We start from the raw sequence: 26,109 nt of genomic DNA on the forward strand, positions 1-26,109 counted from the left end.
TCAGATCCTGTGTCTCCCTCTCTCTCTGGCCCTCCCCCGTTCATGCTCTGTCTCTCTCTCTCTCAAAAATAAATAAACGTTAAAAAAAATTTTTAAAAAAAATTGGTAAATCTTCCTCTCTTTCCCTCTGGCATTTGGTGGTTTCTAATTTTCTTATACACAAGCAAGAAGAACCAATTAATGAGTGTCTTACCTTTCATTGCAAAGCCACTCTCTGAAATTCCTAATCAACACTTACACAGTTAAATCATCTTGGAAGTAACTTGACTTCAAATTTATTCAAGAACTTAACAAATCTCAAAGATAAACAGAACACTTTATTATAAAACTTATAAAATAATTAAATATTACACATATATTTTGACTTTTCTCTATAACCCATTGTTTTATTCATCATTTTTCCTCAGAATTAATATCACTTAGAGAAGCAAGTGAGAACACATAAGAATAGGCTATTAATAAATTAATTTTTCCATAAAATAATAAAATGATCATTATATAAAGAAATGAATAATTTGCAATTTTTCAGAGGGCAAGGGGGTGGGGATGTGGAACTATATTTTTTTGATGATAAAATGGCTGCTACTCTAGGCCAAGCCAAGTGGTTTGAGAGACTATTCAATAATTATTTCTCTGAGATTCATGAAGGCATGATTTTAATTAGAATGGGAACGAAGGATGTTCTAAATTTAACAAACCACTGTCTAGTTGGTGGTGCTGAGCTGGCAAACCCTGTTTGAATTGAGACTTGAGAAAGCAGTAAAATTGGGTTCCATTCATCAAAGAAACTGAGGAATAGCGTGGAATTATATAAATATGCCCTTTTTAACCACATCTCAAAAAATTACAGAAGGACTCCCATCTTGTAAGTCACTTTGGTTTTGGCAAAATAGTGTGGTATTTTCCAACTGAGAACAATTTTAAGCTCATTAATGCCTATCAACAGCTGGCTTCCGATGACTGAAAATATCATCTGTAAGATTATAAAATATTCGTATTTATTGAAGGGTCTTGGCTTATGATTTATTAATATTAACATGGCAAGAAGACAGATGGGTTTTCTATTGCCACTCTTTTCTTGTTGTTAACTAAATCTTAGGGAAATTTTAAACATGACAGTTAGGAGAAAAACCACAAGTGGTCTTTAATTTTCCAAGCAGCCCTGATGATATGTAGGGAACATTATAAATGATCGTCTAACACTGTGATTTTGCTACTTAGCTCCTCCTCGCTTTTTACCAGAAATGAACACCTCACCAATTCTGATTCCCAAAGAGCAGACTTGAGGCTCCGTGTCCTTGTTCAGCTAGCACCAAGAGTTACGAGGTTCATAGAATGTGTGGGACGTCAACGTTGGCCTTTGATGTAAGTTTTGTGGGTTTTTTTTTTTCAGATCGTACTTTCAATTCAACGGAGATCTTCTTTAATAGTCCAAGTTGCCCTGTTTTCAGAATATTCCTCGGAACACTTTTCAAGTTGTAAATTTTAGTCTTGGAGACTCTCTATAAGCAGGATATACTTTGAACAAAATAATAAAAACAACACACGCACACTGAATAAACATAACGTGAAGCTTGTTGGTCCAGCAGCAAGCACAGTTATGAGCACCATTTGGCTTCCTGTGTAACCGAGTTCGGGCTGGCCACAGCGTCCATCCAACTGTGAGCTCCGAATAACGGTTAAGCAAGGTGTTCCATCCGTATTTGATTGCTCCAAGGCTCAGTCTTGGATCTAAGTCTTCAAGAACCGTTTCGAAACAGATGTCCTTGCCATGGAACACTCGAAAGTTCAAGAACGGTGGGAAGGGGGGGGGTGTCTCTCCCAGAGTTGACCAGATTCTTCGTCAAAATTAAAAGGTGACATATCTCAATGTGACTCATCACCTCTTTCCTGTAACAGTGCAAATCAAAAACGCTCTTTTGTCATTTCTCTTGGAAGTCAGATGGGTCCTCGCTTCCCATCTTCAAGTGCTTCGGAGTACTGTGTGCTTTGGTGACTTGGAGAAGGAGCCTGTCTGTTCTTGAGAGCCAGCTCCCCGGGGGCTGCTGTAGCCATGCAGGAGTGGTCTGCAGGGTTCAGCTTTCGAGCTCCGGAGGTGAGAGGTGAGACCCTGGCCCTGCGGTGTTAGGGAGGGCATCAAGGTCAGCTCTTCCTCGTGCAGGATTTGCAGCACTGATGACCGTGAAATTTGTGGTTGCAGATGCCATGTTGAGGAACGAGGTGACACCAGCTGAAGAAATCTACACAGGATGGATCTTCTGGAGTGAGGAAAAAAAAAAATTTAACACCATCAAAGAGAGCTTAGCCTTTTTTCTAAGGTGAGGGCCCGCATGCTTTTTGTCTCTGAATGGTTCTGCTCGTTATATACTGGGATTTGGCTGGGAGGGTGGGAGAAGCGGGATTAAGACATCAAAAGGGGCTGTGACCATTAGCTAAATGTTAAGGTGGGGGGGATGGGTGTTTAAAAAAAAGCCACGCCCTTTCCAGCCAGAGATTCATGGGTGATCCTTCCCAGTAGCCTGGGAGCTACACGTTGCATCCCTAGAACAGTGTGTTAGGGGTTGGGCTGCGATTTGGTCTAATACACTGGGGGTCAGCACACCTGGATTTGAGGCCCAGCTGCAACACTCTGTTGATTTAAACAAATCCCACAGTCAAATTGCAGTTAAGTGAACTGAAGTCAACACCAATCCTTTCTGACGTCTGTTGTTAACCCGTGTGATTACGGGCTGGACGGAGCACACTGGGCATCGGGGATTCCCAACCAGGAGGGCCGTGTCCATTTTAGGGTCAGGGCCTCGCTGTTGTACTGGATTCTCAAGGAGTTTTGACTTGAAAAAAGTATTTATGGTCTACCCTAAATACTTTTCCTTCATGGTTCGAAGTGTTTTCCCCTTCCTCCATGCCAGGCTTGAGAGACACCTGGCCCCAAGCCCCACACTGCCCATAGGTACCCATCCACGTCCCTTCCACATTCCTCCTGCAACGGCTCTGCTCTGGGCCCTGGGACATGGCACGCAATGCTCTCCGTTCTCCTGTTTCTTTTTCCCATTGCTCCTGATTTGTATCCTGTCTCCCTGTGATTCAGCACTGCATACACCTCCTTCCCCATGCCTTCATTCCTCTGCCTAAAATGCACCCACTGGACCCCCATCCCTTAGTCTCCCCACTGATCCTTTGAAAATGTATGTCGGTTCATACTGGGTCTCAGCCCTAAACTCTCCCTTTGGCCCCTCTGTCCACCCGGAATGAAAGGTTTAGTCCTTACGATGGCTGACAACTGGTCTCTCCACTAACACTTGACCTCCTCTTCCTCCTCTCTTCCCTCCCTGACACGGGCCACCTGGCTCATGGCCCATCATGCCAGGAAAAATGCGGTTTCTCCCAGGATCCCAAGTCTCTGCTCAAAGGTCACTGACAGTAGGGCCTTCCCAGAGTCCCTCTTACAAGCAGCAAGCTCTGTGGCCTCCCAGAGAGCCCTCCCCACTCCTTACCTTGCTTTATTTTTCTACAGTGATCTATGAGCACTCATCATATCCTGTGCCTCCCTATTATCTGGCTCCTCTCTAGAATGTAAAATCCTTGAGAGCAGAGATTTTGCCTACTGTTTTCATTACTTTATTCCCAAGGCTTAGTGCCTGTCACAGAGTAGCTGCTCAAGAAGTATTTGTTGAACACATTCGTTTTTACAGCTGAAACAACCAGTTCAAAGTCTCAACTTGGCTATAAAGGAGAAGTAGCAGTGATTTTTTTTTTTTTTCCTTTTCAATAACTCCTGGATATATCTTGAAGCTAGAGTCTAGAGAATTTTCTGGCAGGATGGTAAAGGTACGAGAGAAGAAAGAAGAATCAAGAATGGTGATAAGCTTTTTGCCCTGAGCGTCTAGAAGAATGGTCATAGGTACTGACATGGGGCCACCAGGGGTGGGGGAGGGGTGCCGCTGGTAGGAGAAGGGTGTGGCGTCTGTTACCTGAGGGATCCAAGCCAGACATGAGATGAAGACCCATCCAAACTCTGTTTGCCTATATGTACACATATAGATGTAGCTACATCCATTATTTTAAATATATACTTGTACAGTATCTTATACCCCAATCAATTAGCATGGAGCCCATTCACTCAGAATGCACATCTGAGTCAGCTTCTGTTTCAGTTGCAGAGACACGGCATCAGGACCAAAACAGGCCACTAACACCACGGTCCTAACTGCACGGTTTATGGACCCCTCTTGGGAGAAGAATGGGATTTCAGCAGGCTTCTGCAGCTAGTGCTATAAGCTCAAGGTATGTCCGGAAGCAGAAGTGGGGCGTATCACTGTGCCGTCGATATGAGCCCTGTGTTTCATTACGGTTGGGATACTGATCACTAATCACTGGTTATCGGAGCTGTTAATCAGTCAGGTATTTTATTTATGCTGAGGATGGCCTTGGTGCCCTCTTTCTTTGCCTCCCATCCTTCATGCCAACAACTGACAAATATTATAAGCTCAATCTTCAGAATCTTCCTGGCACCCCACCACTCCCACGAGTGCCACTGCTCCAGTGGGAACTTCTCCCGAACAAGAGTAGACAAGTCCTCCTTCGGCCCTGGGCCCTGTGCTCTTTCTTCTCTGGGTAACTGCGGGTGATCCTCCCACAAGTCAGATCCCACTGCTACTGGGCTTGAAGTTCAGTATCAGCTTCCACCTCAGTTGGAGTTAAATCTCAAGTCCTTCCAATGACTGACAAGGCTTCCAGGACAAGCTTCAGCTAATCACCTCACTCCTGTCTGCTTTCTACATCCTACTCCAGGTGTCTTGCTGTCCCTGATCAGATTCACACATTGCTGCCTCAGGGCCTTTGCATGCGCTCTCCCCTCTGACAGGAACACTATCCTTCTAGATACACACCTAGCTCACCTGCCTTTAGGTCCCTGTTCAAATATCGCATCATCCAGGTGGCCTTGCGTGCCAAGCCCATCTGAACGGGTTTTCCCTCCTCCTCCTCACCCCAGTCATTCTTGTGCTCCATACTCTGCTTAAGTTTTATTTTCTACTTTACCATCTGACATTGTATACTTACTGGTTTGTTGTCTGTTTCCAGAGAGGAGAGTGGAAGCTTTGCCCATTCTGTTCATCATTCTATCTACAATCAGACACCAGAACAGTTCCTGGTTCACAGTAAATGTGAAAAACTCTCCACAATATCTTAAGGTAGCAGCATTTCTCCATTTTATAAATAGCTCAGAAAGTTTAAAACCTTGCCCATGGGTGTGCATGGCCCATCATGGGAGTCTCAGAGGAGGTTCAAAGTATTACCATTTCTTTCCTTGGTCACCATGGATTTACTTACTGCCCACTAATTTTTTTTTTCCTTTTTAAAAATTTTAATATTAGTTAGTAAACATACAGTACAATATTGGTTTTAGTAGTAGAAGTCAGTGATTCATCACTTAGCTACAAGGCCCAGTGCCCTCCTTAAAGCCCATCCCCTCCCACCTCCCTCCACCCTCCCATAGTCTGTTCCCTATCGTGAAACATCTCTCGTCGTTGGTTTCCCTCTCTTCTCTTCCCACCCTCTTCGCATATGTTCATCTGTTGTGTTTCTTAAATTCCACATGTGAGTGAAATCATATGGTATTTCTTTCTCTCGTTGACTTACTTCGTTGGAAATTCACTACCAGAAGACACACTCAAATTCCACCCATGGTCACCCTGCCAGTGACTTAAGAAGGAAGATGAACCGGGCAGTACTTTGGGCATGGCACTCTCCCTGGGGGAGGCGGGAGGTGGCCTCCAACTTTGTAAAACCATAGGCCACAACCGTGGCCAAGAAGAAACACCTAGGCTTGTGTCTTTCATACCTGCCTTCTTACTTGACTCCTCTTGCCTAGAGAAACCTGATTTAGTCCAGAGGCAAGGAGAGAGGTCCTTCTAATAAACCTTTTTCATACCGTCATCTGTCACGGCCCCCATCCCTGCAACCCATGAAGAACCGACCTCCATCATAACACTGGTAAACACTCCACTTAGATTTCTTGTTGCAGCTTCCTCCTCCTCTGAGACACTGACTCTTTGTAGCTTAAGAACAGGATGTTGCCTTGTTCTTTTGTCCCTAGAAGAATGCTAGGGATATAGAGCAGGTGCTTAGTGACCCAGCTTTGAGTGAAGTAGAGAACCTCACCGTGCTTGATGCACAATCTTTTTTTTAACACACATTGAGCACCAATGGTGGGCCGGGCACGGTGCCGGACGAGTAAGATAATGACACCAAGGGCCTCCCCACTCATCTTGGACCTAACATATGTCTTGGCTCTCCTCCCCTTGAACTCCTGCCCAGGAGAGAACTGCTGAGCAATGTGCATGATGGACCATTGTCCTTTATTCTCTCTCTGAGTACGTAAGGGGCCTGCACTTCTGATTCTGTCCACGTGTGGGTTTGTCTGGGGCCATCTGACTAACGGGGGAGAAAGGAGCAATCACCGATGGGGAAGAAAGGAGGAGACAGTCTGCAAGAACAGGACTACTTGTTCAAAAGGTGTGTTTCTTTCCCCCGTTAACCTGTCTGCTTGGAAAACCTGCGGGTTTGTAGAATTCCAGCAATGCCCTGGAGGTGACAGGGCTCTGAGCAGCTACTATCTTGCTAGTTTTCTCTCTGGTTGCAAGCCTCAGATAAGGAGAGCGTACAGAGGAGGGAAAATTGATGCCCAGGGCCTGGAGCGAAGGGTCTTAGAGATAAAATGCAAAGGGATAGGGACAGGGGAGGATCTGAGTGACAGTTCTGAATCTGATTCACCACAAATTGGGAAGCACGGAGTAAGAAGTGAAGCAGTCTTGAGAAAGCTGCGATCGGATGAAAAGCAAACTCAGCAGGCCCGTGGTGGAAAATAATTCTTTAGCACAAAGAAATCTGATTAGGGGGGAGGAACTATTCCCTGGTGTTAGATTTCTTCAAAATGAGTTGGGCTACTGAAAAAGAAGCACAGTTCACCCAGATCGTTCAATTTCCCGTTTTTCCACCAGCACACCTGCACTTCATTTAAATGGACGGTAACAAAGGAAACATCTAAGGTGGGTCCCAGGAGGAAGAATGTTCACGGAACGTCACCCGTGTCCCCAGTTCCTGTTCACGCTTGCATTCCCACTGGTTGGTACAGTCGCTGGTGCGTGGTGGTTACTTTTTCGTTTGCTTGTTCAACTAAAACAGTTTTTAAAAACGGACCTGTGGGCGCCTGGGTGGCTCCGTGGGTTAAGCATCCTACTTCAGCTCAGGTCATGACCACACGGTTTGTGAGTGTGAGCCGCGCACCTGGCTCTGCCCTGACAGCTCGGAGCCTGCCTTGGATTCTCTCTCCCGTCCCTGACGTGTGCGCACACTCTCTCGAAAATAACTTTAAAAGAAAATGGACTTGCAAGATGACTGTTTCCCCCTTTCAAAGTAAGAATAGCTAAAACGCCTTAGCACAGAATTAGATTTTCCCTGCGCATGCATGCAAATAAGCATTTGGGGCAGGAACTGCCCCAGATTTGTGCCTCGTATGCCTCTGAGCAGCACTGTTCACAGATTGTGATGTGAATGGCGCCCCCCAGAGTTGTTCTAGGAATAAGCGGCACAAGCACGTACGATGGAGTTTTGGAAAACTCTCTGACGATTTGGTAAAAGTGACTGGAGTACAGGGCTTGTTACCTCTCTTTGCAGGAGCTGGACAGAAGTTTGTGTTACAGGCTCGTAGCACGGGAGGTTTCTGACGGAGCAGACAACTGGAGGAAGGCCGGCCCTGCTGGATGCAGTGGACCGAGCGGGTCTGGACGCCCCCTCCACAGGTCACCGTGCACTGCACAAGAAGGAAAGAGGAAGGAGTCAGCAACACTTGGCTGGAGGGTGTCCTTTCTGAGGTCAGTGATGTCAAATAGAAGGGATCTCCATGCTTCATGCCATGTCCAGGGGGCCTGCTGGCAAAATGGGAGCTGGCCAGAGACCCGTATGTGTGCTCAAGTTCACGGTTGTTGTAACACACAGGAGCTAGGTGATCTGATTGGAATGCTGCCTATCTCGCCCCAGAGAATGTGTCTTCAGTTAAGTGACTCATAAAGAAGAGAGCTTCCAGAAATACGGAAGCTGCCGTAAGAATGCAGAAACCTAGGCAACTCATCATGGTATTTAAATAATTCCAGATAATCTCTGCAGATGCAGTATTGGGGGAGAGATAGTTCAGAATTAGGACAGCAAGGAAATAATACTTCATCCAAGGAAGCTTTGGAACCATGCCCTCGGTAGCCAGCCAAATTCTGAATTGGCACAGTGGGTGGGTGTTTCCCAGAAGTCAGTGATTTTGCTTTTCAATTAAAAAAAAAATAGATGGCTAACGAGGACTATCAACTTTTTTTAGTTCTTCCAGACACATAGGGAAAGATATTTTATAACATAATATCAGGGAAAAACAAGACAGCCCTTTTACCCTGATTATTTTTTGTTTTGCTTTTAAAAATTCACTACATTCTTTTTCTTATTTTGCAGATAGGTGAAGTCTTCATTCTGGACAAGCATCATTATATGAACTGGTATTTGGAAGGAAAAAAACGTGGGAGTGGAAAGACTGAGTTTTGGATTTTAGCACCAAATTCAAATATAGCTATAGGATTATCACATCATCTAAACCAGAAGTTGGTAAACTTTTTCTGTAGAGGTCAAGATAGTCAATATGTTCACCTTCGTGGGCCATGTGGTCTTTGTTGCAACTACTCAGCCTTTGTAGCATGAAAGCAGCCATGCGCAATATGTAAACACAAACAAGCATGACTGTGTTCTGATAAAACTTTATTTATAAAGAGTTGGTAATTGTTTGCTGATCTTTTGTCTAAATAATCTTAAGAGAATCAAATTCCCAATCTCTTGAGTAAATGGTGATAAAAACTTGAAAAAGAAGTCCATAGCAATATATAAAGTGCTTAGCATGGTGTCTAGCCTACTAGAGATACACGATCATGCTACTTTCTTTTTCTCCATGGTTTAGTTCTCAGATCCTTTCCCATACACATAGGTAGACCCACACATTACATATACGTATGTATGTGTGTATGTGTACTTACAAAGACATGTGGATGCATGTGTATATACAGACACACACATACATCATTATACCTAAGTGTGTATGTATGTCTACTTAGAGACACAGATCTGTAGATGTACATTTCCCCCCACCCAACCCCCATATTTAATGATGGGGTGGGTGGTACCTCTCAAGCTGGCAAGTTCTTTGAAGGGCTATGTACATGACATCTGTTGGTTGGAAGGTGTAAGGACCCCAACACAGCTTATCTCTAAGCCTTCGCTTCCCACACCAATCCCAGCCAATCAGAACCAAACCACTGTAACCAAAGTTTCATCTAAGTCTTCTGAGATAAAGGTGCCTCTAACATCTAATGGGCTTAAGAGCTGGGTGTCCTTGCCTGAATTGCCTAACTCTGAGCTTTCCCTGCCTCTTCTACAACCTAGGGACAGAAATCACCATGAACAAGGCTGTTTGACAAATGGTAGCCATTATCACATTATTAGAAACATGACCTAAAAACCAAAGAAGTCAAGACGCTGAGCACTGTTTCTAAAATACAGAAGATTTGGGACACCTGGGTGGCTCATTAGGTTATGCGTCCAACTCTTGATTTTGGCCCAGGTCATGATCTCATGGTTCATGAGTTTGATCCCTGCATCAGGCTCTGCGCTGACAGCACAGAGACTTCTTGGGATTCCCTCCCTCTCTCTCTCTCTCTCAAAATAAAATACAGAAGACTTTAGTGAGGCAGCAGCAATAGTGAACATTTAGCACCATGGGACAAGCCCAGTATAAATATTTTATATTAGGTACTCACGAAAAACATTAGCTCTGCAAGATATTGTCATCCTGATTTTCTAGATGTGAAAGCCAGAGCTCACAGATTATGGAAGCGGCCCAGGACCACACAGGTGGTGGAGCTGGCCAAAGATCACAAACCATTTTGCCTCCAGAACTTGAGTTTCTGTTCTTTCCCTTTGGACAGGTCCCTAATAGCAACGGTCGGTGGGCTCCCTCCTTTCTGGGAATCTCACTTAAATATACATCTCCTTAACCTGGGTGCGCTTACCTGCTGCCAAGGCGATGAATACCATCCAGCTGCCACACTGAACTCAGGACGGGCTGGACAAGCCCCCCGCTGGCAGGTTTCTTCCAGGTCGAGAATTGGTTTCTTAATATGGCGGCACCTTCGCTCCGGGAAAGTGATCAGCTTTCCCTGGAAGGCCTTCTCACTGCATTTCATCTCCCTCTTCCTCACGCCCAAACCACAGGTCATCGAACACTAGAAGCCAGGACAAAAAGGCATTAAGTATGTGGAGCTCCACGGTCAAGTCTGCCAAGCAGAGGAGCCACCCATGTGACATTCTGGGATGGGATTATGGCAGGTCAACCACACACACTCAAGGATCCTAAAGATAAAGCCACCCCATCCCTCATACTAAAGAATGTGGGCTAACTGTCCCAAAGTCTCAAAGCTCATCACCATGGGACCCATATGGATGTCGGATTGACTCCTAGAGAAAGACCAGATGGGCAGAGGATGGGCACAGGGGCTCTCTGTAGTGTTCATGTGGATGTCCACATGTGGGGTGTGTCATCTATGGGTCCAGGTCTACCTCAGGCCTCTCTGAAGACGTGGAGTTGGTGACAAGGAGGCGGGGCACAGAGATGAGGGTTCGAGAAGGCTGAGTGGGAAGAACCACCAGGTACCAAATCACTCGTCCTGTACTTGACCCTGCCTCTCACTTGACTGCGCTCCAGCCTGAAGCGGTGTTACAGGAAAAAGAGAAGGATGAGGGCTGATGAAGGATGAGAAGCCTTGTTTCAAGTATGTGAAATGGCATTGTGGGATAACACAGGGAGCCTTGATGAAAGGAAGCGGTAAGGATCGGTGTCCTTACAACTTGGTGTAACTATCCTAAGCAACGAAGGACACTGAACTTCACACAACAGCTCCGTGAGGGAGGGGCGACAGTTGGCCTCACTGTGTGGACGCTGAAGCCAGGCTCTGCCATGTTGAGTGGCTGGCCCGGGGTCACCCCCGGAGCAAATACTGAGGGCTGCGTGCCAATGGGGGACATCTGATTTACCCCTGCATTGAGCTATTAGGCGATACTGTCTCTTAACGAAAATGGATGGGAAGAAGAGTGGAGGCACTGCTATGTGTGTGACTATTTACATGGAACAAAAGGGCACCAATGGGCTGGACCCCCTGCCTCTACTGTACCCCACCATCCCCACTATTGACCTTATCTCATCCTCGGCCTCTGTCTTCCTCACCCAGTCTCCTCCACAGCAGAGACCTTGACCCCATCAGGTACTGACAGAGACTTCAGGCTTGGCGTCTTTCCTCATGTTGCCTATGTCTGCGCGTGCACCCGAGTTTCCCCAGCCAAAACCCAGGAGACTTCTATCTTCACAGGTCTACCTCCCCTCCACCCACAGATGCCTGAAGGTGGCAATGGCCTCCATTGGAACGCTCGAAGATTCTGCTTCTCTCCACCCCTGGAATGCTCTGATCCTGTGTCCCGATTACAGCAACCTCCCCACGAGCGCCTTGCCTGCCCCTTGGGTGGCCTGCCTTGCATCACGTTGTTGTACTTCATTCAAAGTTCTAAGTGGCCCCGACACTGGGGTCCTGATGAAGCTTTCAGCTTCCACCCCACCTTCATCCTGTCATACCGGCTGTGTTATCTCCTCTCACCTCTCCCTCCTTTGGGGCGTGCCCTCCATTGGGAACAACCTTCCCCCAACCCCACCCTTGCCCAATTCTTGCTCATCCTTCAGACTCATGCTCCCTGGAAAGTCTCTTCTGACAAGGACTCCTCTTGGCGGAAGGGCCGGTGGGCCCCCAAGCTCTGCCAGTGGAATTACAGACCCCCCCCCACTACAGCACTTTGCATACCCTATCTGTGGTGCCATAAACGCCCGGACACAGGCCTGTTCCATGCGGTGTGTGCTTTGTCAGGATTTGCCGAAGAGTCAGAGGGAAGAATGGATAATGAGTAGGCACCTGTGGTATGTGTGTGGAACAGGAAGAAGGTTTAATCATCTGGGTGCTGGTGGGTGAGCTGAATATATATATAAAAAAAAAACAAACCCAGAAAATAAAGAGACACCTGGGTGGCTCAGTTGGTTGAGCGTGTGATTCTTGACTTTGGCTCAGGTCATGACCTCAGGGTCATGGGACTGAGCCTCACATCAGGCTCCAAACTGAGTACTATCTCAACTCCTACCTCACTCCAGGAAGAGACAACCCACTGCAGCCGGTTGTTTTTGGGGCATCGTCCTAAGACACAGCCCTCCTGTGACTCTGGCCTCGGGGCGCTGGAGCACAGGTTCTCTGGGAGATCCTCTGCCGTCGGGGGGCTTTTGCACAGGATTTCGCGTTTCCTCACCCCTCGCCCGCAGGTCTTGGAACACTAGAGGTGGAAAAACAAAGCTTATTTGCATGCTGGTTGCAAATGATTTTCTTCCAGGTGAATGCGGAGAACCTACTAGTGAAGTATTTGCAAACCTATTTTGAAGCTTTAGAACCAAATGCCCAGTGAAGGCCCTTGCAGCCAGCAGGAGGGATCTTTCCTCCGTGCAGAGGCCTTACATGCAGGTTGGCAATCGTTGTCAACATTCTCAATGCCCAGTAGCTGCTGGTCGCCCGGGTCCGGAGACGAGGTGTTCTCTTCACAGCACACGTGGCCACTTGGAGAATGGTATGTGGCCTGTTCTTTGGTAGAACCGTGGTCCTGTCTGGCACAAGGCAGAATTGGTCTGGGCACCTGGCTACGGAGGATTATTGTGCTTCTGCTGAGAAGCATCATAGATATATGCGTACACATCTAATAGCAACCGACTGTGACATTGACAAAAATGGATTGGGGATGTCCACCTCTTCGTGTTCGTACTCATCGGCTGCCTCTAGGCAGGGCTCGGTGCTAACTATTGGGGAATAAACAAATAGGCACTCGGCAAATGTCTGCAAATGAATCTGCCTTTCTTGACCTTCCTAAGAACCCTGTGACATAGAAAAGGTGGGGAATAGTCTCCTCGCTTTCAGATGAGTACTTAAAAAACTTCCAAGGTCACTTAGAAGGTGTTGGCTCCAGGTCGGGTCTGCCCTCAAGGGACATGTCCCCTCCCCAGCCTTCTTTTCTGCTCAGAAGAGCCATATGAGATGCGCCTCTCTTGCCTTGGCTCTTTGTCAATATGTAAACATCTGGGCACAATTCCAAGCCTGCTCAGAGGATCAACATGACTTCTGGCTCTTCACATTCTTCAGGGAGACGGATGGTGATGGTACTCTCATCATCTGCAAACTACAGCAGCAGGACACATCCATTCCATGCCTCCCACGTGATAGATGCATCTTCCTCTTTGTCGCACGACCTTCTACCAACCCTCTGCGATCACCGCTGTGGTCCCGTTCTCCAGCAGGGCGGTCTGAGACTCAGAAAGCCTTCGAGAACCTGACTAAGATAATCAAACAGCTGCCAGGAAGCGGAGAGGGGGCAGGCAGACAAACGTGTCTGGTGTCAGACAGGGCTTTGCACCACTAAACAAGTCCTCCTTCATTCATGTTCAACATTTCTAAATGGTTGGTCCTTATCCAACAGAATTCTTACGTCTTCAGTTGTTGTTTTTGTTTTTGTTTTTGTTTTTTAGAATGGGTTTCCAGAGACCCAGTCTCTAAGAGGAGGACAGGGTGCAGTAATAAATTCAGAAGAACTCCTTCCAAATTAGTCATGAAGATGTTCTCAACACGTGTGCTCTTAGCAAACAACCAACCAAGCAAACAAACCTAAGGAAATAAAATGCTCTCTCAAAATATTTCTATGTCAAATGTGGGGCAAATTCTGAACTAAAGCTCCTTTTGGGGATGTCCCATTTGGAACTGTTGGTTCCCCATTTCTTGTCCCCGTGCCCACCAGACACATTTGGCTAAAACAGCCCTTGAATTTTCCTCTTGTAAACTGTACCTCCTTATCTGCAAAGAATGAGACCAGACATAATACCGTATCCTATTTAGACTTGCCTTCTGCTATCAGTCAATACATTCCTTCATTTTAATGCATATCTACACATGCTCAAAGATATTCTTTCCCACCACTAGCTCCTTACTCCCTTAACAGATAGAGTTGTAACATTTTTAAAAATCCCATGTTCTATAATTACAAAAAGTCTCAGTCTGAACTCTGGGGGGGATTTGTGAGTACACTGCCATACTTTATCAGAAATCAATACTCCAGGATAATGCACTGAAGGAAAGCATGGTAGAAATGTGGTCCTAGACTTCTACCTGGCTTCATTGTTCAGGCAACGAAAGCACTGCATCTTCTTGATTATTCCATAAAATTGGCTTGACATCCGTGGTTTAGCAGAGACTGGGCTGCTGTCCCCTACAGTGTGGGATGTTTATCTCTATCAAGTAGATGCCGGTAGCATCATTCTCCCAAGTTGGGACAGTCAAAGATGCTTCCAGACGCTGTGCCTGAGGGGACCTTTGGCAAACTGAGCCCCCACTGAGCACTTCTGACTTGTGAATGGCCGGTGGCTCTATGCCTCAGCTGATTTCATGATTTTCTACCTTTCACTGAGAGTTTGTGACAATAGGACATTTTATGCCTGATTCCCCTCTGTATCCCTCTAACCCCGCGACTCTTCCCCACCAAGCAAGAGTTGAATATCCTTCCTACGCCACCTTCTTTGTATCTGCATTTTCCATGTGCTTTGGAGAAATCAGTAGCCATTTCGTCTGCCAATCCACGGACACTCCAATCCTTTCCAGCTGTGCTCTACAGCCTAGCCTGAGCGCCCCCAGTACTCTACTCTCTAGACTTCTAAGTAAGACCTTAAGATGTTGTGCATGGGTTCCTAATCTACAGGATGCAATCACAAAAAACACAAATGAGAATGCCTCATCACGCTAACTCAGTGTGATGCCCAGGAAAGCATAAAAGCTGAGTGCCTCCTGGGGGAGCCAACACCCCTGTTTTTGCCACTTTCTTTGTCCACAGGAAACAAGACTCATGACTCCAACTCGTGCCCACTTACCTGAGACCAGGGTCCAAGGCTCCATTCTGGAGGGCAGGCATGACTGTTGCAGACTCGCACCTGAGTGGGCGTGCTCACTGGGCAGAGAGAATGTAACACTGCTTCCTCCTTCTGGAACGGCTTCTTCTGGACACACTGGATCTTCCTGCTCTGCTGGCCCCCTGCACATGACCTGCTGCACACGCTCCATTCGCCTGGCTTCCAGCTTGCAGTGAAAAACGACATGACTTCCAATGAAGCTAAGATTTTGGACCATCCTTTTCAAAGCAGTTACCGCCTAAGATTTAACCACCTGATAAAAGTCTTCCATCAATTTTAGAACCCATAAGTGCAGTTCAGAATAATTCTTCTTCCACAGGTTTTGAAGCCTATGCTAGTGTGGCCCAGGGATAGGGAGTCACATGAAATCACAACACGCTTTTGGGCAAAAACACATTCCTGCCCTTGGCAAGGGGAGAGACGTGTACCCTTTGGAGACCCGAGCAATTCATTCATTCAGCCAAGTCTACTGGGGTCTTCCCTTTGTGCCAAGGACTCTCCTAAGCATCAGGCTTGGAAAAATGAACGAGGCAATATTGTTTCCATTAAGGAGCCTACAACACAGTGATGAGGTGGACATGTGAACAAAGATAGTACTATGTGACACTCGCCACAAGAGAAATTAATACAAAGTACAGCAGTTAAACTAAGGGAAGAGTGATTAACGAGAGGGGGAAGGGGTGGGACGGGAGAGGGAAGGAGGGTTGCGGGAGGGGAGGGGGGAGGTGTGCACAAGCATCACACATGCGTGCAGGAGACAGGGGCACATTCAGAGGTAGCCATTTCTAAGTACGCACCTCCCCCAACTAACTTTTCTGGCTACTCTTAAACTTTATGAATGCTTGAGAGACATAACCTTGTGTTCTTTATTGAAAGACTGCTGTGGGGGCGCCTGGGTGGGTCAGTTGGTTAAGCATCTGACTCTTGATCTCGGCTCAGGTCATGATCTCACAGTTGGTCAGTTCGAGCCCCGCGTCGGGCTCTGTGGTGACAGCTGGGAGCTCGCTTGAGATTCTCTCTCTTTTTCGTTCTCTATGCCCCTCTCCCGTGTGCTCTCTCTCTCTCAAAATAGATAAAAATAGACTTAAAAAAAAAAAAAGAAAGATTGCCAGATCACTTTTATCACAGCTGAGACTTGGTGTGAATTTGAAGGGTGATGCACTGAAACTAGTAACCTTTCCGATCACTGCATTCGACTAATTGATATTCTAGGATTTGAAGGCCTGGCATAAAAAAGATCCGCGAGATAAGATCTTACACATTTCAGTCACAGGAGTGCTGTCTAAAACTGATGTGGGCTTACCAGTGTTCTAAATTTCATTTCCAGAAACAAACCATCACTGAGGTCAAATAACGTTTCTGTTTTGCCTTTGCCTTTCCGCCACGTTTACTAGTCCTACAATGTTCTCCTCTGGTTTCTCCCACCAGCCTGATGCGTGAAATTAAAAATCTTCCCTTCAGTCCAGAGAATTTAGCACATGAGTTCTAGATGACACGTGTTCTAAAACACTGCATCATCCCTATTAGCTTAGTTAAAGAAAGAGAATCCAGAATAAAACAATTCCTCATTTGTAGAATTATTCGCATCTTGTAGGACGTAAAGAAAACACGCCTATTAGGAAATTATTAGTTTCAGCATTCTCCTATAAAGATGGGATTTTCGTCTACCCGATTCATGCGGCAAATATGGTGAGTCTGTAAAAGTATGGAAAGAGCACAACACAGGTGGACTTTCCTCATGACCTTCATGGTTATGCACACGTGGGCCCTAGGCTCCCTCTCCATCTGTCCTCAGTCTCTCTGAACTCTACGTCAAAGCCCAGCTTCTAACGCTGTCCATTTTCCCCTGGCTGCGTTTTCTATTCATAAGACCTCACAGCCCGTATCTCGCTGCATCTCAATTACTGCCTTACACTCCCACTTCTTGCGTTACATTATGGGTTCCCTGATGGGAGGAGCTACAATTTCTCAAGATCCAGCCTGGCCTCCAGTCAGTGCCTATGACATGGTTGTTATGTGGGAAAAAAACAGAGTTAGACTGGATGAACTCCTCTGTCCTTGTAACTCGAACAGTCTAAGACCTCATTGCCAGTGTATCTCTGGGGAAAAACAGTCACCGAGGGTCCCGTTATTCCAACAGAAAACATAAAGCTATAAATGATACGGTGGAGAAGAAAGGAACAGAGCAGAAGATCCTGCCCATTACATCACTCTAATCCTGCAGAGCCACTGGGAGGGCTGTTCTGCTTTTAAATAGGTAGTAAACTGGTCACTGCAGAGTGGAATTTCTACACGTGGCCATCACGGAAGTTCTAGAAGTCAGGCATGAGCAAGGCTCTCTCCCTTTTCACAGATGTACATATGAATGGGGTCCTTTTTTTGCTTGGCAGAAATAACCAACAATGGGAAGTAGGCTTAAAATCAGAAAACATCAGCAAGCCATTCAAGCAAACTCACACGTCCCACGCACACAAATACACGCACACCATCTAAAGACGACACCTTACTCCACAAGGGTCAATAACACTGTCTGGTAACCATGTCTTATTAGCAAAATGGGAAAAAAAATCCATGGAAGCCCACCAAATTTCTTTCTACTCTTGGTGTTCAGGATACAGCTGGTTCCAGATTCTGTGAGAAAAACTAGGTTGACACATGGACATACGGGATTGGTGAATAGCTGAAGCCCGAAACAATTATGACAAACGTGCTCTTACAAGGGAAAAATATATGTACGTGTATGAAAAGATTGTGCAATATAATTGCATCACCGCAGAGCAAACACTACTTATTAAGATGATCTGAAACATTAGTGAACACAACGCTGCTTTAGAAGAAACTCTGTCAATTCTCTATAAATACATTTGGCAGAAGATAAGTCACACAAAAGACTCCATTCGGCTGGGAAGATTACTTAAAATTAGCGTCCAAACAATAGTGTGGCTAAAATCCATCCAAAAAACAAACCCACCGAGATCCCCATAGAGTTCCATCATCAGAAGTGGATTACCACTTGGCCTCTACTCTTTCTTTTTATTTTGTGACTTGCTACTGTGTAATTTGCATTTGGGGTTTCATGGTCTGCATAGTATTATGATTGTTAAATTCTTGGATGACTATATGAAAGTTAAACACACAACCACATGTAAATTCAACCAATATAGGATTTAGTGTTATTTAAGTATCTGTTTTAGTTCAGAGGGGTCTCTATGTAAAGATTTAAAAAGAAAACTGAAAGACACCTTTAAATCCCAGGGTTAGGTTCGTACAGCCAGAGTTAAAATGCATGTCTAAGGCAAACTTGTGTCTTTCGAGTTACACATTTTCACCTCAAATGTCCTGTTTTCCTCTGTCACTTTTTTGGGCACTCTGTCTCTCCCTGAGTCACTTTTGATCAGAAGGACCGGCAGTGGGTTTCAATTTTCTCATATCAACAATAAGAAAATACAAGTACAAACATAGCCAGAAAGACATTTCCAGATGACTTACTAAGCAGGGCAGGAGAAAGCATTGCATATTTTGGGTTCAGTTGCTGGCTTGGTTCTTGCGTTGCAGAAGGAGGAACTGACTTGAGTGTTTTGATCTCGTAAGCAAATGGCCTTTACACTTATGTAACCTAATAAGACATCAGAAGTTACAACGTGAAAATCACAGATAACCGGTTCGATTTCATTTCTATGTTTAGCTTCTGACTTACCAGGATTCTGATGTTGAACTCAAGGTATGGAATCCAAATACTGCATGACAACACCTCCTTTTGATAAAATCTGCAACTCATTTGAATCCCATTCTCCCCCACCCCCCCACCCCCCAAGATAATAGCTTTCATGTTTTAATAATTTTAATGTGTAGCTTCTTGGGTTTTAAGACTGGTGCGGATTCCCGAACCATGAAGTGATAAATACCACCTTTTGGGGTTTTTGTTTGTTTGTTTTGCTTTGTTTTGTTTTGTTTTGTTTTGTTTTGCTTTAGTGGGACCCGTTGTCTGGCTTGCAGTATCCATCTCAGGACTTCTCATCAGAGGCACATATTTTTTGTGTGAATAATTTTATCTGTCAGCTCTCCAAATACGAAGGCTGCCTCCTCTGTGAATTCGGTTTGTTTCTATTTACATGGTACGTTTCCTTACGATGGCATCCGAGAAACGATGAAAAGTCACTCTTGTGATCATGATTAGGTTAAGGTCGGTCACCAAAACCATATTGGGATTCCCTAAACTTAATTGTTTACTTCCAGAGCATGCATTCATTTGGACTCTCCTTCTCATATGCCTCAGACACATCGCGGTCTGTAAGTTTCGTGAAGGGACTGCTAAATCCAGCCAAGGGGAGAATCCCACAGTGCACTTCTCCAGCATCCTCCCTTTGGATGGACTTGTTCTCCATGAATGGAAAATGGATTGACTCTCTCTCCCTCCCAAGGAACTGTGCTTTCCCGGGAATAGCAGGAAGTTATTGCAAATGATCTCAAAGAGCATTCGGTATGTGAAAAACTGCTCATAATTTAAGTGAAAAAAAGCATAGGGTCAACAGGTATCTACGGCATGGTTTCTGTGCAGTAAAAAAAGTAGACAAAATGATCTTTGTGGCATGTGTCTGAGAACATTAAATGCACGTGTTTTTATGTTTGCATAAGAGAATAATAGAATGACACAGAGCAACGGATTAACGTTGGCATTTGCAGATGAAAGGATTAGGGAAAATTATTTTTCTTCTGCACAGCATAGAGCCTTCAAAGTGTTTATTAATAAAAATTTATTACTTCTTTGGGTATTTCTCCATTTTTTTCTTTTTTCCTCAAGTATAACTAACGTACAGCAGTGTATTAGCTTCAGGTGCACAACATGAGGATTCGACAATCCTATACATTACCTGGTGCTCATCAGGATAGGTGTACTCTTAATCCCCTTTATTTCTCTAAAAATGTATTCCCTTTTACTCATTTAATCTATTAAAAATAAGTATTTCCTCATGTTTTGTTAATTAGCACGAGCACCTGAAGAGGCCTTACAGACATAAGAATTTCTTCATTTTCTGTATTTCGGCTCTGTGTCTGGTTCCAAGATGCCCCACTGTGCTTAGGGCAATAGGACACAGTAGGGAGACCCACTGTATCAGATGCTCTGATAATGAGAAAAATGAATGACCAACACTGATGCTTTGGCTTCACGGATCTCTTTATGGACTTCCATTCTTCTTCTCGAAGGGGCACGTGTGACAAAGACTGACTGACGCACAGATATGTGGTATCTTTGGATCTAGATAAAATGCTTGCTTTCGGCTCCCTGAGAGGATGGCTGTGCTTTTCCCTCCCTTAGGAGGCCGATTTCTCGGATTTAACAAACTTCCCTCCCGAGAGAGACTTTGCTGGCCTCCCCCTGGAGGGAATGGAATGACACAATGCCTGTGTTTCAGGCGGATGCCTTGCAGTTGCCTTATGTATGTTCTTGCTGGTTTTGAGCCTGCCTTCCGCAAGCCTCAGTGGGAGGTTCTTACCAACAGAGAAGTCAGGGTAGGGAGAAACTAAATTAAATACAAATAAATAGATATAAAATGCAAATACAAATACAAATACAAATAAATATATACTTTGTAAATCTCCCCCCCCCCCCACCATAGATTTCAGATATATAACTGTTGAGTCCTGGTTATGAAGAACTTGAGTTGTGTGAGCCTTGGTTCCCTTCTACCTGGGAAAATCCTCAAACAGTACAATAACGTTTGCTTTTTTACAGGGATGGCTCCCATAGAAAGCGATTCTTCTGTTGCTTATTTACATCGTACATGTAAGATGTGTGAGATCAAAGAACCTGCTTTGAGAAAAGACTTGGAAGGCAGAATCAGGAAATCGGCTACCTCCACCGCAGGTCGCAGAGCACTGAGACTGCACCGTACTCCAGGCATGACTGTGCCTTTTTGAGGCCGGATGAGTTCCATTCATGACCTTGGGAAGTGCATACTTCCAAGCTATCCCCGGATTTTTGCCTTGCATCAGGACCTGGACAGTGTAAGATACAAACCAGAGATCAAGAGACAGGTCAGACCCCGAAATTCCAGAAATCTCACCGAACACTTTAAAGGTATTTGTATGACATTTTGACCTTAAAGTTGGCTCATATCATTGCTCCCAAGTATGTTTTATGTCGATTTTAAAGTCTTCCCTTGATATTTTAAAATGAGTGTGTCCATATCATCAAAGCTGGGATTTAGAGAGATGCTAAATGGAGAAACATGACTTGACCTTTGCTCTAAGCCCACAACCCTCAACTCTAGGTATATCCATTAACAAAGCAAAAGAAAAATATTCTAATATATCGAAGGAAATAAGGTTCTATTATGAGGTCTCAACTTTCCCATTAAACTTGAAACCTAGGTAGAAACACATGTTGGTGCCTCACAGGTAATGGTTACAACTGAATCTATGTATATATGTTTTTACGATTCCTCCTGGGCCAAAACTTCTCCTTTGTGCCAGGAGAAGCTGGACACAAGGGAGACACTCTAAAAACCATAGAATACCCCACTTAGAGTTGCCGATCATCAACTTAGAATCCAAGCAAGATTACAATAGGATTTCCAAAGAAAATCTATTCAAAGAGAATGTGGCTCTTGGCCACACTGACTATGTACCAGAATAAATAGATAATACAAAAACAAAACAAAACAAAACCAGGAGCAGAAGGAGGGGTTGCTAATATGTATACTGGAATGGATTTAATCTCAAAAGGACAAGGACCTAGGATACATGAAAAGATGTTCAACATCACCGATCATCAGGGAAATGCAAACCTAAATGACAATGAGTTATCACCTCACACCTGTGGATGGCTAAAGTCAACAACCCAAGAAACAACAGGTGTTGGCGAGGATATGGAGAGAGGGGAACCTTCTTGTACTATTGGTGGGAACGCAAACTGGTGTGGCTACTGTGGAAAACAGTATGGCAGTTCCTCAAAAAATTAACAACGGAACTACCTGATGATCCAGCAATCGCACCATTAGATATTTAGTCAAAGAATACAAAAATACTACTCCAAAGGCATACGTGCACCCTAACATTTATAGTGCTTACAGTAGCCAAATTATGGAAATAGTCCAAGTGTCTACCGATTGACAAATGAACACAGAAGAAGTGGTATTTACACATAGAATGGACTATTACTCAGCCATAGAAAAGAATGAAATTTTGCCATTTGCAATGACATGGATGGAGCCAGAGTCTTACGCTAAGTGACAGAAGTCAAAGAAAGACAAATACATTATGATTTCACTCATATGTGGAATTTAAGAAACAAAACAGATGAGCAAAGGGGGAAAAAAAGAGAGGGGAAAACCAAGAATCAGACTCTTAACTACAGAGAACAAATTGATGGTTACCAGAAGGGAAGGGGTGGGGGAATGGGGAAAATAGGTGGTGGGGATTAAGGAGGGCATTTGTTGTGATGGGCACCAGGTAACGTACCAAGTGTTGAGTCACTATATTGTACGCCTGAAACGAATAGTACACTTTATGTTATCTAACTGCAATTTGAATAAAAACTTATCTAACTGCAATTTGAATAAAAACTTTAAAAACAAAAAAAAAAGGACAAGGACTTAGGATAAATCTGACCCTAAAAGGTCTGACTACTTTGAGAGCAATCATTTACTGGCACTTTCCACACGTCAGGCCTTTGGCTGGGCATTTTCTATGCATCATCTCAAAACATGCCTATGATAACTCTCTAACGTAGCTGCTTATTTTTTCATAGGAAAAAACAAGAAAGAACGTGTGCTAGATCACACAGGTGACTAGGGAATGAGCTTAAAATACATGTAGGACCACCAATGTGCCTAAATATTGCAATCTATCACCTCGTTGTTAGTGTAGGCAAACAATATTTGCCCCCCTTCCTGATGTTCTCTCTTCTTAATACTGCTTTTTCCCCCTTCTTTTAATCTCAAACATGAGTATAAATAGCTGCTTCTCTCCCCCCCCCCCCCCCCCCCCCCCCCCCCCCCCCCCCCCCCCCCCCCCCCCCCCCCCCCCCCCCCCCCCCCCCCCCCCCCCCCCCCCCGCCATGAGTCTTGTGGAAAATTCTTTACCGCTAGGACCGGGCATTCATGCCCAAAAGGCAAAGCAGATTTCCAGTTAAAAATAGGAAGCCCTGGCTCTCTCTCTGTCTGGTGGGATCCCACTTGAATTAGAGTTGGGTGGATGGCAGCTGTTCAGGGACCTCCATTACACCAGACCACGGCTCGGGATGCTACGCCATGGTTTCCACTTTGCTATTAGTTTAAATGTCTCCAGGAGTATCACGGCTTACTCTGAAGATTCCACGGTGTGAACATCATTTGTTGTACAGCAAAATGAATCGTGGTGCCTCCCAGAAACAACCAAAATGCTAACAAACGGGTCTTTGTTCCCCTAGCTCCATCCCAAACAAAACAAAACAAAACACAACAGGTAATACCATTAAAATGGACCGATATTCTCATTAGTTTTTCATGAGTCACCAAGGAAAACCTCAAAATCAAGGTCCTAGAAGCCTTACTTCTGAAGAACCCTCTAGTCTTTTTCTTCTTTTCAGAGCTGTGTCATACAGCCATTCTTGGAATCATGTGTTTAATTATAACACTTAAGACATTTTGTATGAATAGTACATAGTATGCTTTCCTCATTTGAGATTTTCACTGTGTTTCTGTTCTGTTCACGTGATATTACATAAACAAACAATTTAGAGTTTGGTTCCCGATCAAACTAGAATTTTGGGAGAAGTGTTACATTTAGAAAATAAGGTTGATGCTCATTGATACTTAACTCAATTTCTCCTTCAATTAAAGTGGTATCTTACATGTAATACTTTGGGTTTCTATTTTCTTGGTGCCATATCTCTTTATGTGAAATCTCTTTGTCCAGAGATTTCATAGGGAGAAAGTAATACAGTGCACCTGTACATGTGTGGCAGTAAAATACAGGCAAGCTATGTAAGAACTGTAGTGAGCTATGGCGCTCACGAGGCAGGATGATTTTATAATACGTGGGGCTGTATCACACACAGGTGTAAGGGGGACATACTCAGGTCTTATGCATGACAGAGAAGGAAATCCACTCATTTCCACTTCCTAACACCACCCCATTCTCCCCATTCAAACTAGATCCTGACTTCTGCTACCATAGGGCGAAGACGACCGCAGTGGAAATGCAAAGAAAATTCAAAATACATATGTATAATTCTTGCCTTTTGAGTTTCAAAGACTTCTGGTGACTTAAGAATGGTTTAACACACTTTCAATGGGCATTGAAAATATATTCTACTTTCACTTTTTAGACAGACTCTAGATCCTAAGCCATACATGGCTTGTGGTTTCACGTAAAACATTTTTAAATGTTGCTGTGAACGGCAGGATGTGTTTAAGAAAATGAAAAAAAATTAACCACATCCAAGTGTCATTACTATTAAACAAGGAAAACCAACCAAGATGTCAAGTTTCCCTCAGCCTCCAGTAATGCTACCCATAGAGACTTATCAACATTGCCAACAAGAAGAAAATCAATGCTACCAAGAAGAGAATTTACACAATCTCCCTGTCAAACCTGTTTCTGCATCTGTACTCACACCTTCCATCTCTCCTCCTCTTACTCTACTCTACCCTAGCCTACCTCCTATCTTGGTCCCAATTCTCCACTATGCTCTGGGTTCCATCTGCCCTCATCTACTAAAAGTGCCCCCTTCTCTTGAGCCTTACTGAAATTTCCCTACTAGATCATTCCCATCAGCATCCAAGCATGCTATTTTCTCTCTCCTAAAAATGATCTCATCTCCACATCTCTCTCCAGCTCAGGTCCCATTTCACTGATTCCCTTTATAGCAAAAATCCCTCAGTGAGTCCTTTCTCATTCCCCCATGATCTTTCTGGACCAGGCGGCCCTCCTCAGCACATCACTGAAACCGCTCTTTCAAGGGCACCCTGCCACATCCAATAGTCGATGGGCCTCCTCTTACTCAATCACCAGCACGAGACACAGTGGATCACTTCCTCCTTGCGTCACCACCAGAAACCCATTCTCTCAGTTCTTTTCCTGCCTCGCAGACCTTCACTCCTAGTCTCCTTGGCTGAATCCTCATCTCCTAACTCTTCATTATCAAAGTGACCTCCGACCTCTTGACCTCTTGTTTATCAAGGCTCACTCCATGGGTGATTTCATCCTGTGCTCTGATTTTAAGTACAATCGACATGCTGACCACTCCCAGATTCGTAACTCCTCACCATACTTTCCAACGCAACATTCTGCAACGATGCTAGTGTAGTATGATCCTCTCATATGGTGGTCACAAGCCACCTGTGGCTATTGAGTACTGGCATACTCCTGTGACTAAATAAACCTTTACATGTGGCTTAAATCCAAACCTAGATAACCATGTGTGGATAGTGGTTGCCCTACTGGACAGCAGAGCTGGATATGAAAGCCATCCTCTGATGTCCATATTCACACATTCAGCTGCCTCCGGAGCATCTCTACTCGAATGTTTACAAGGCATATCAACATACAACATTGAACTCATGATTTGCTTCCCTGTACTCCACTCTTCTCAACCCTACGAAATGGCGACCAGTCCTTCCAATTGTTCAGGCCAAAATAAGAAGTTAAAAGCACCCCAACCTCCTCTCTTTTTCTCACACCTGCATCTAATCAATCAGGAAGTGGTGTTATTCTTATGTTCAGTGGACCTCCTATCTGACCATGTCTCACTTTGTCTATCACTACTGTTGCTTCCCAGGTCCAAGCTACCATCATCATCTCTTCTGATTTCCATGGCCATGGCACTCTAGTGATACAGAGAAGCCATATTCTCCAGTAGAGGAGATAAGGCTGCACTGTTTTATTATTATAAAAATAATTTTCTGACAGTGACTTAAGGGATTAAAAACAAAGTGTCTTAGGCCCTGCAAAGGAAAATTAAATGCTGCTGTGAAAATTGGGATGGGGAGCAGATCACATGACTACCT

At 44.7% G+C, this 26,109-nt stretch overlaps 1 protein-coding gene across 1 annotated transcript in view; it reads right to left on the reverse strand.

The window, feature by feature from the left end:
- Positions 1 to 247: 247 nt before the first annotated feature.
- ADAMTS18 (ADAM metallopeptidase with thrombospondin type 1 motif 18) overlaps positions 248 to 26,109 on the reverse strand; it is a 141,571-nt gene continuing 115,709 nt past the window's right edge. Inside the window, exons 17-23 of the mRNA XM_043599387.1 lie at positions 20,974 to 21,115; positions 18,608 to 18,734; positions 15,080 to 15,284; positions 12,268 to 12,453; positions 10,101 to 10,313; positions 7,666 to 7,813; positions 248 to 2,258 (exon numbers count right to left, since the gene is read on the reverse strand). Of these exons, the coding sequence (XP_043455322.1) occupies positions 2,143 to 2,258; positions 7,666 to 7,813; positions 10,101 to 10,313; positions 12,268 to 12,453; positions 15,080 to 15,284; positions 18,608 to 18,734; positions 20,974 to 21,115 (1,137 nt within the window). The 3' untranslated portion in view covers positions 248 to 2,142. The remainder of the gene's footprint in view (positions 2,259 to 7,665; positions 7,814 to 10,100; positions 10,314 to 12,267; positions 12,454 to 15,079; positions 15,285 to 18,607; positions 18,735 to 20,973; positions 21,116 to 26,109) is intronic.

The sequence above is a fragment of the Prionailurus bengalensis genome, chromosome E2 (genome assembly GCF_016509475.1).
Source record: "Prionailurus bengalensis isolate Pbe53 chromosome E2, Fcat_Pben_1.1_paternal_pri, whole genome shotgun sequence".
Classification (NCBI taxonomy): domain Eukaryota; kingdom Metazoa; phylum Chordata; class Mammalia; order Carnivora; family Felidae; genus Prionailurus; species Prionailurus bengalensis.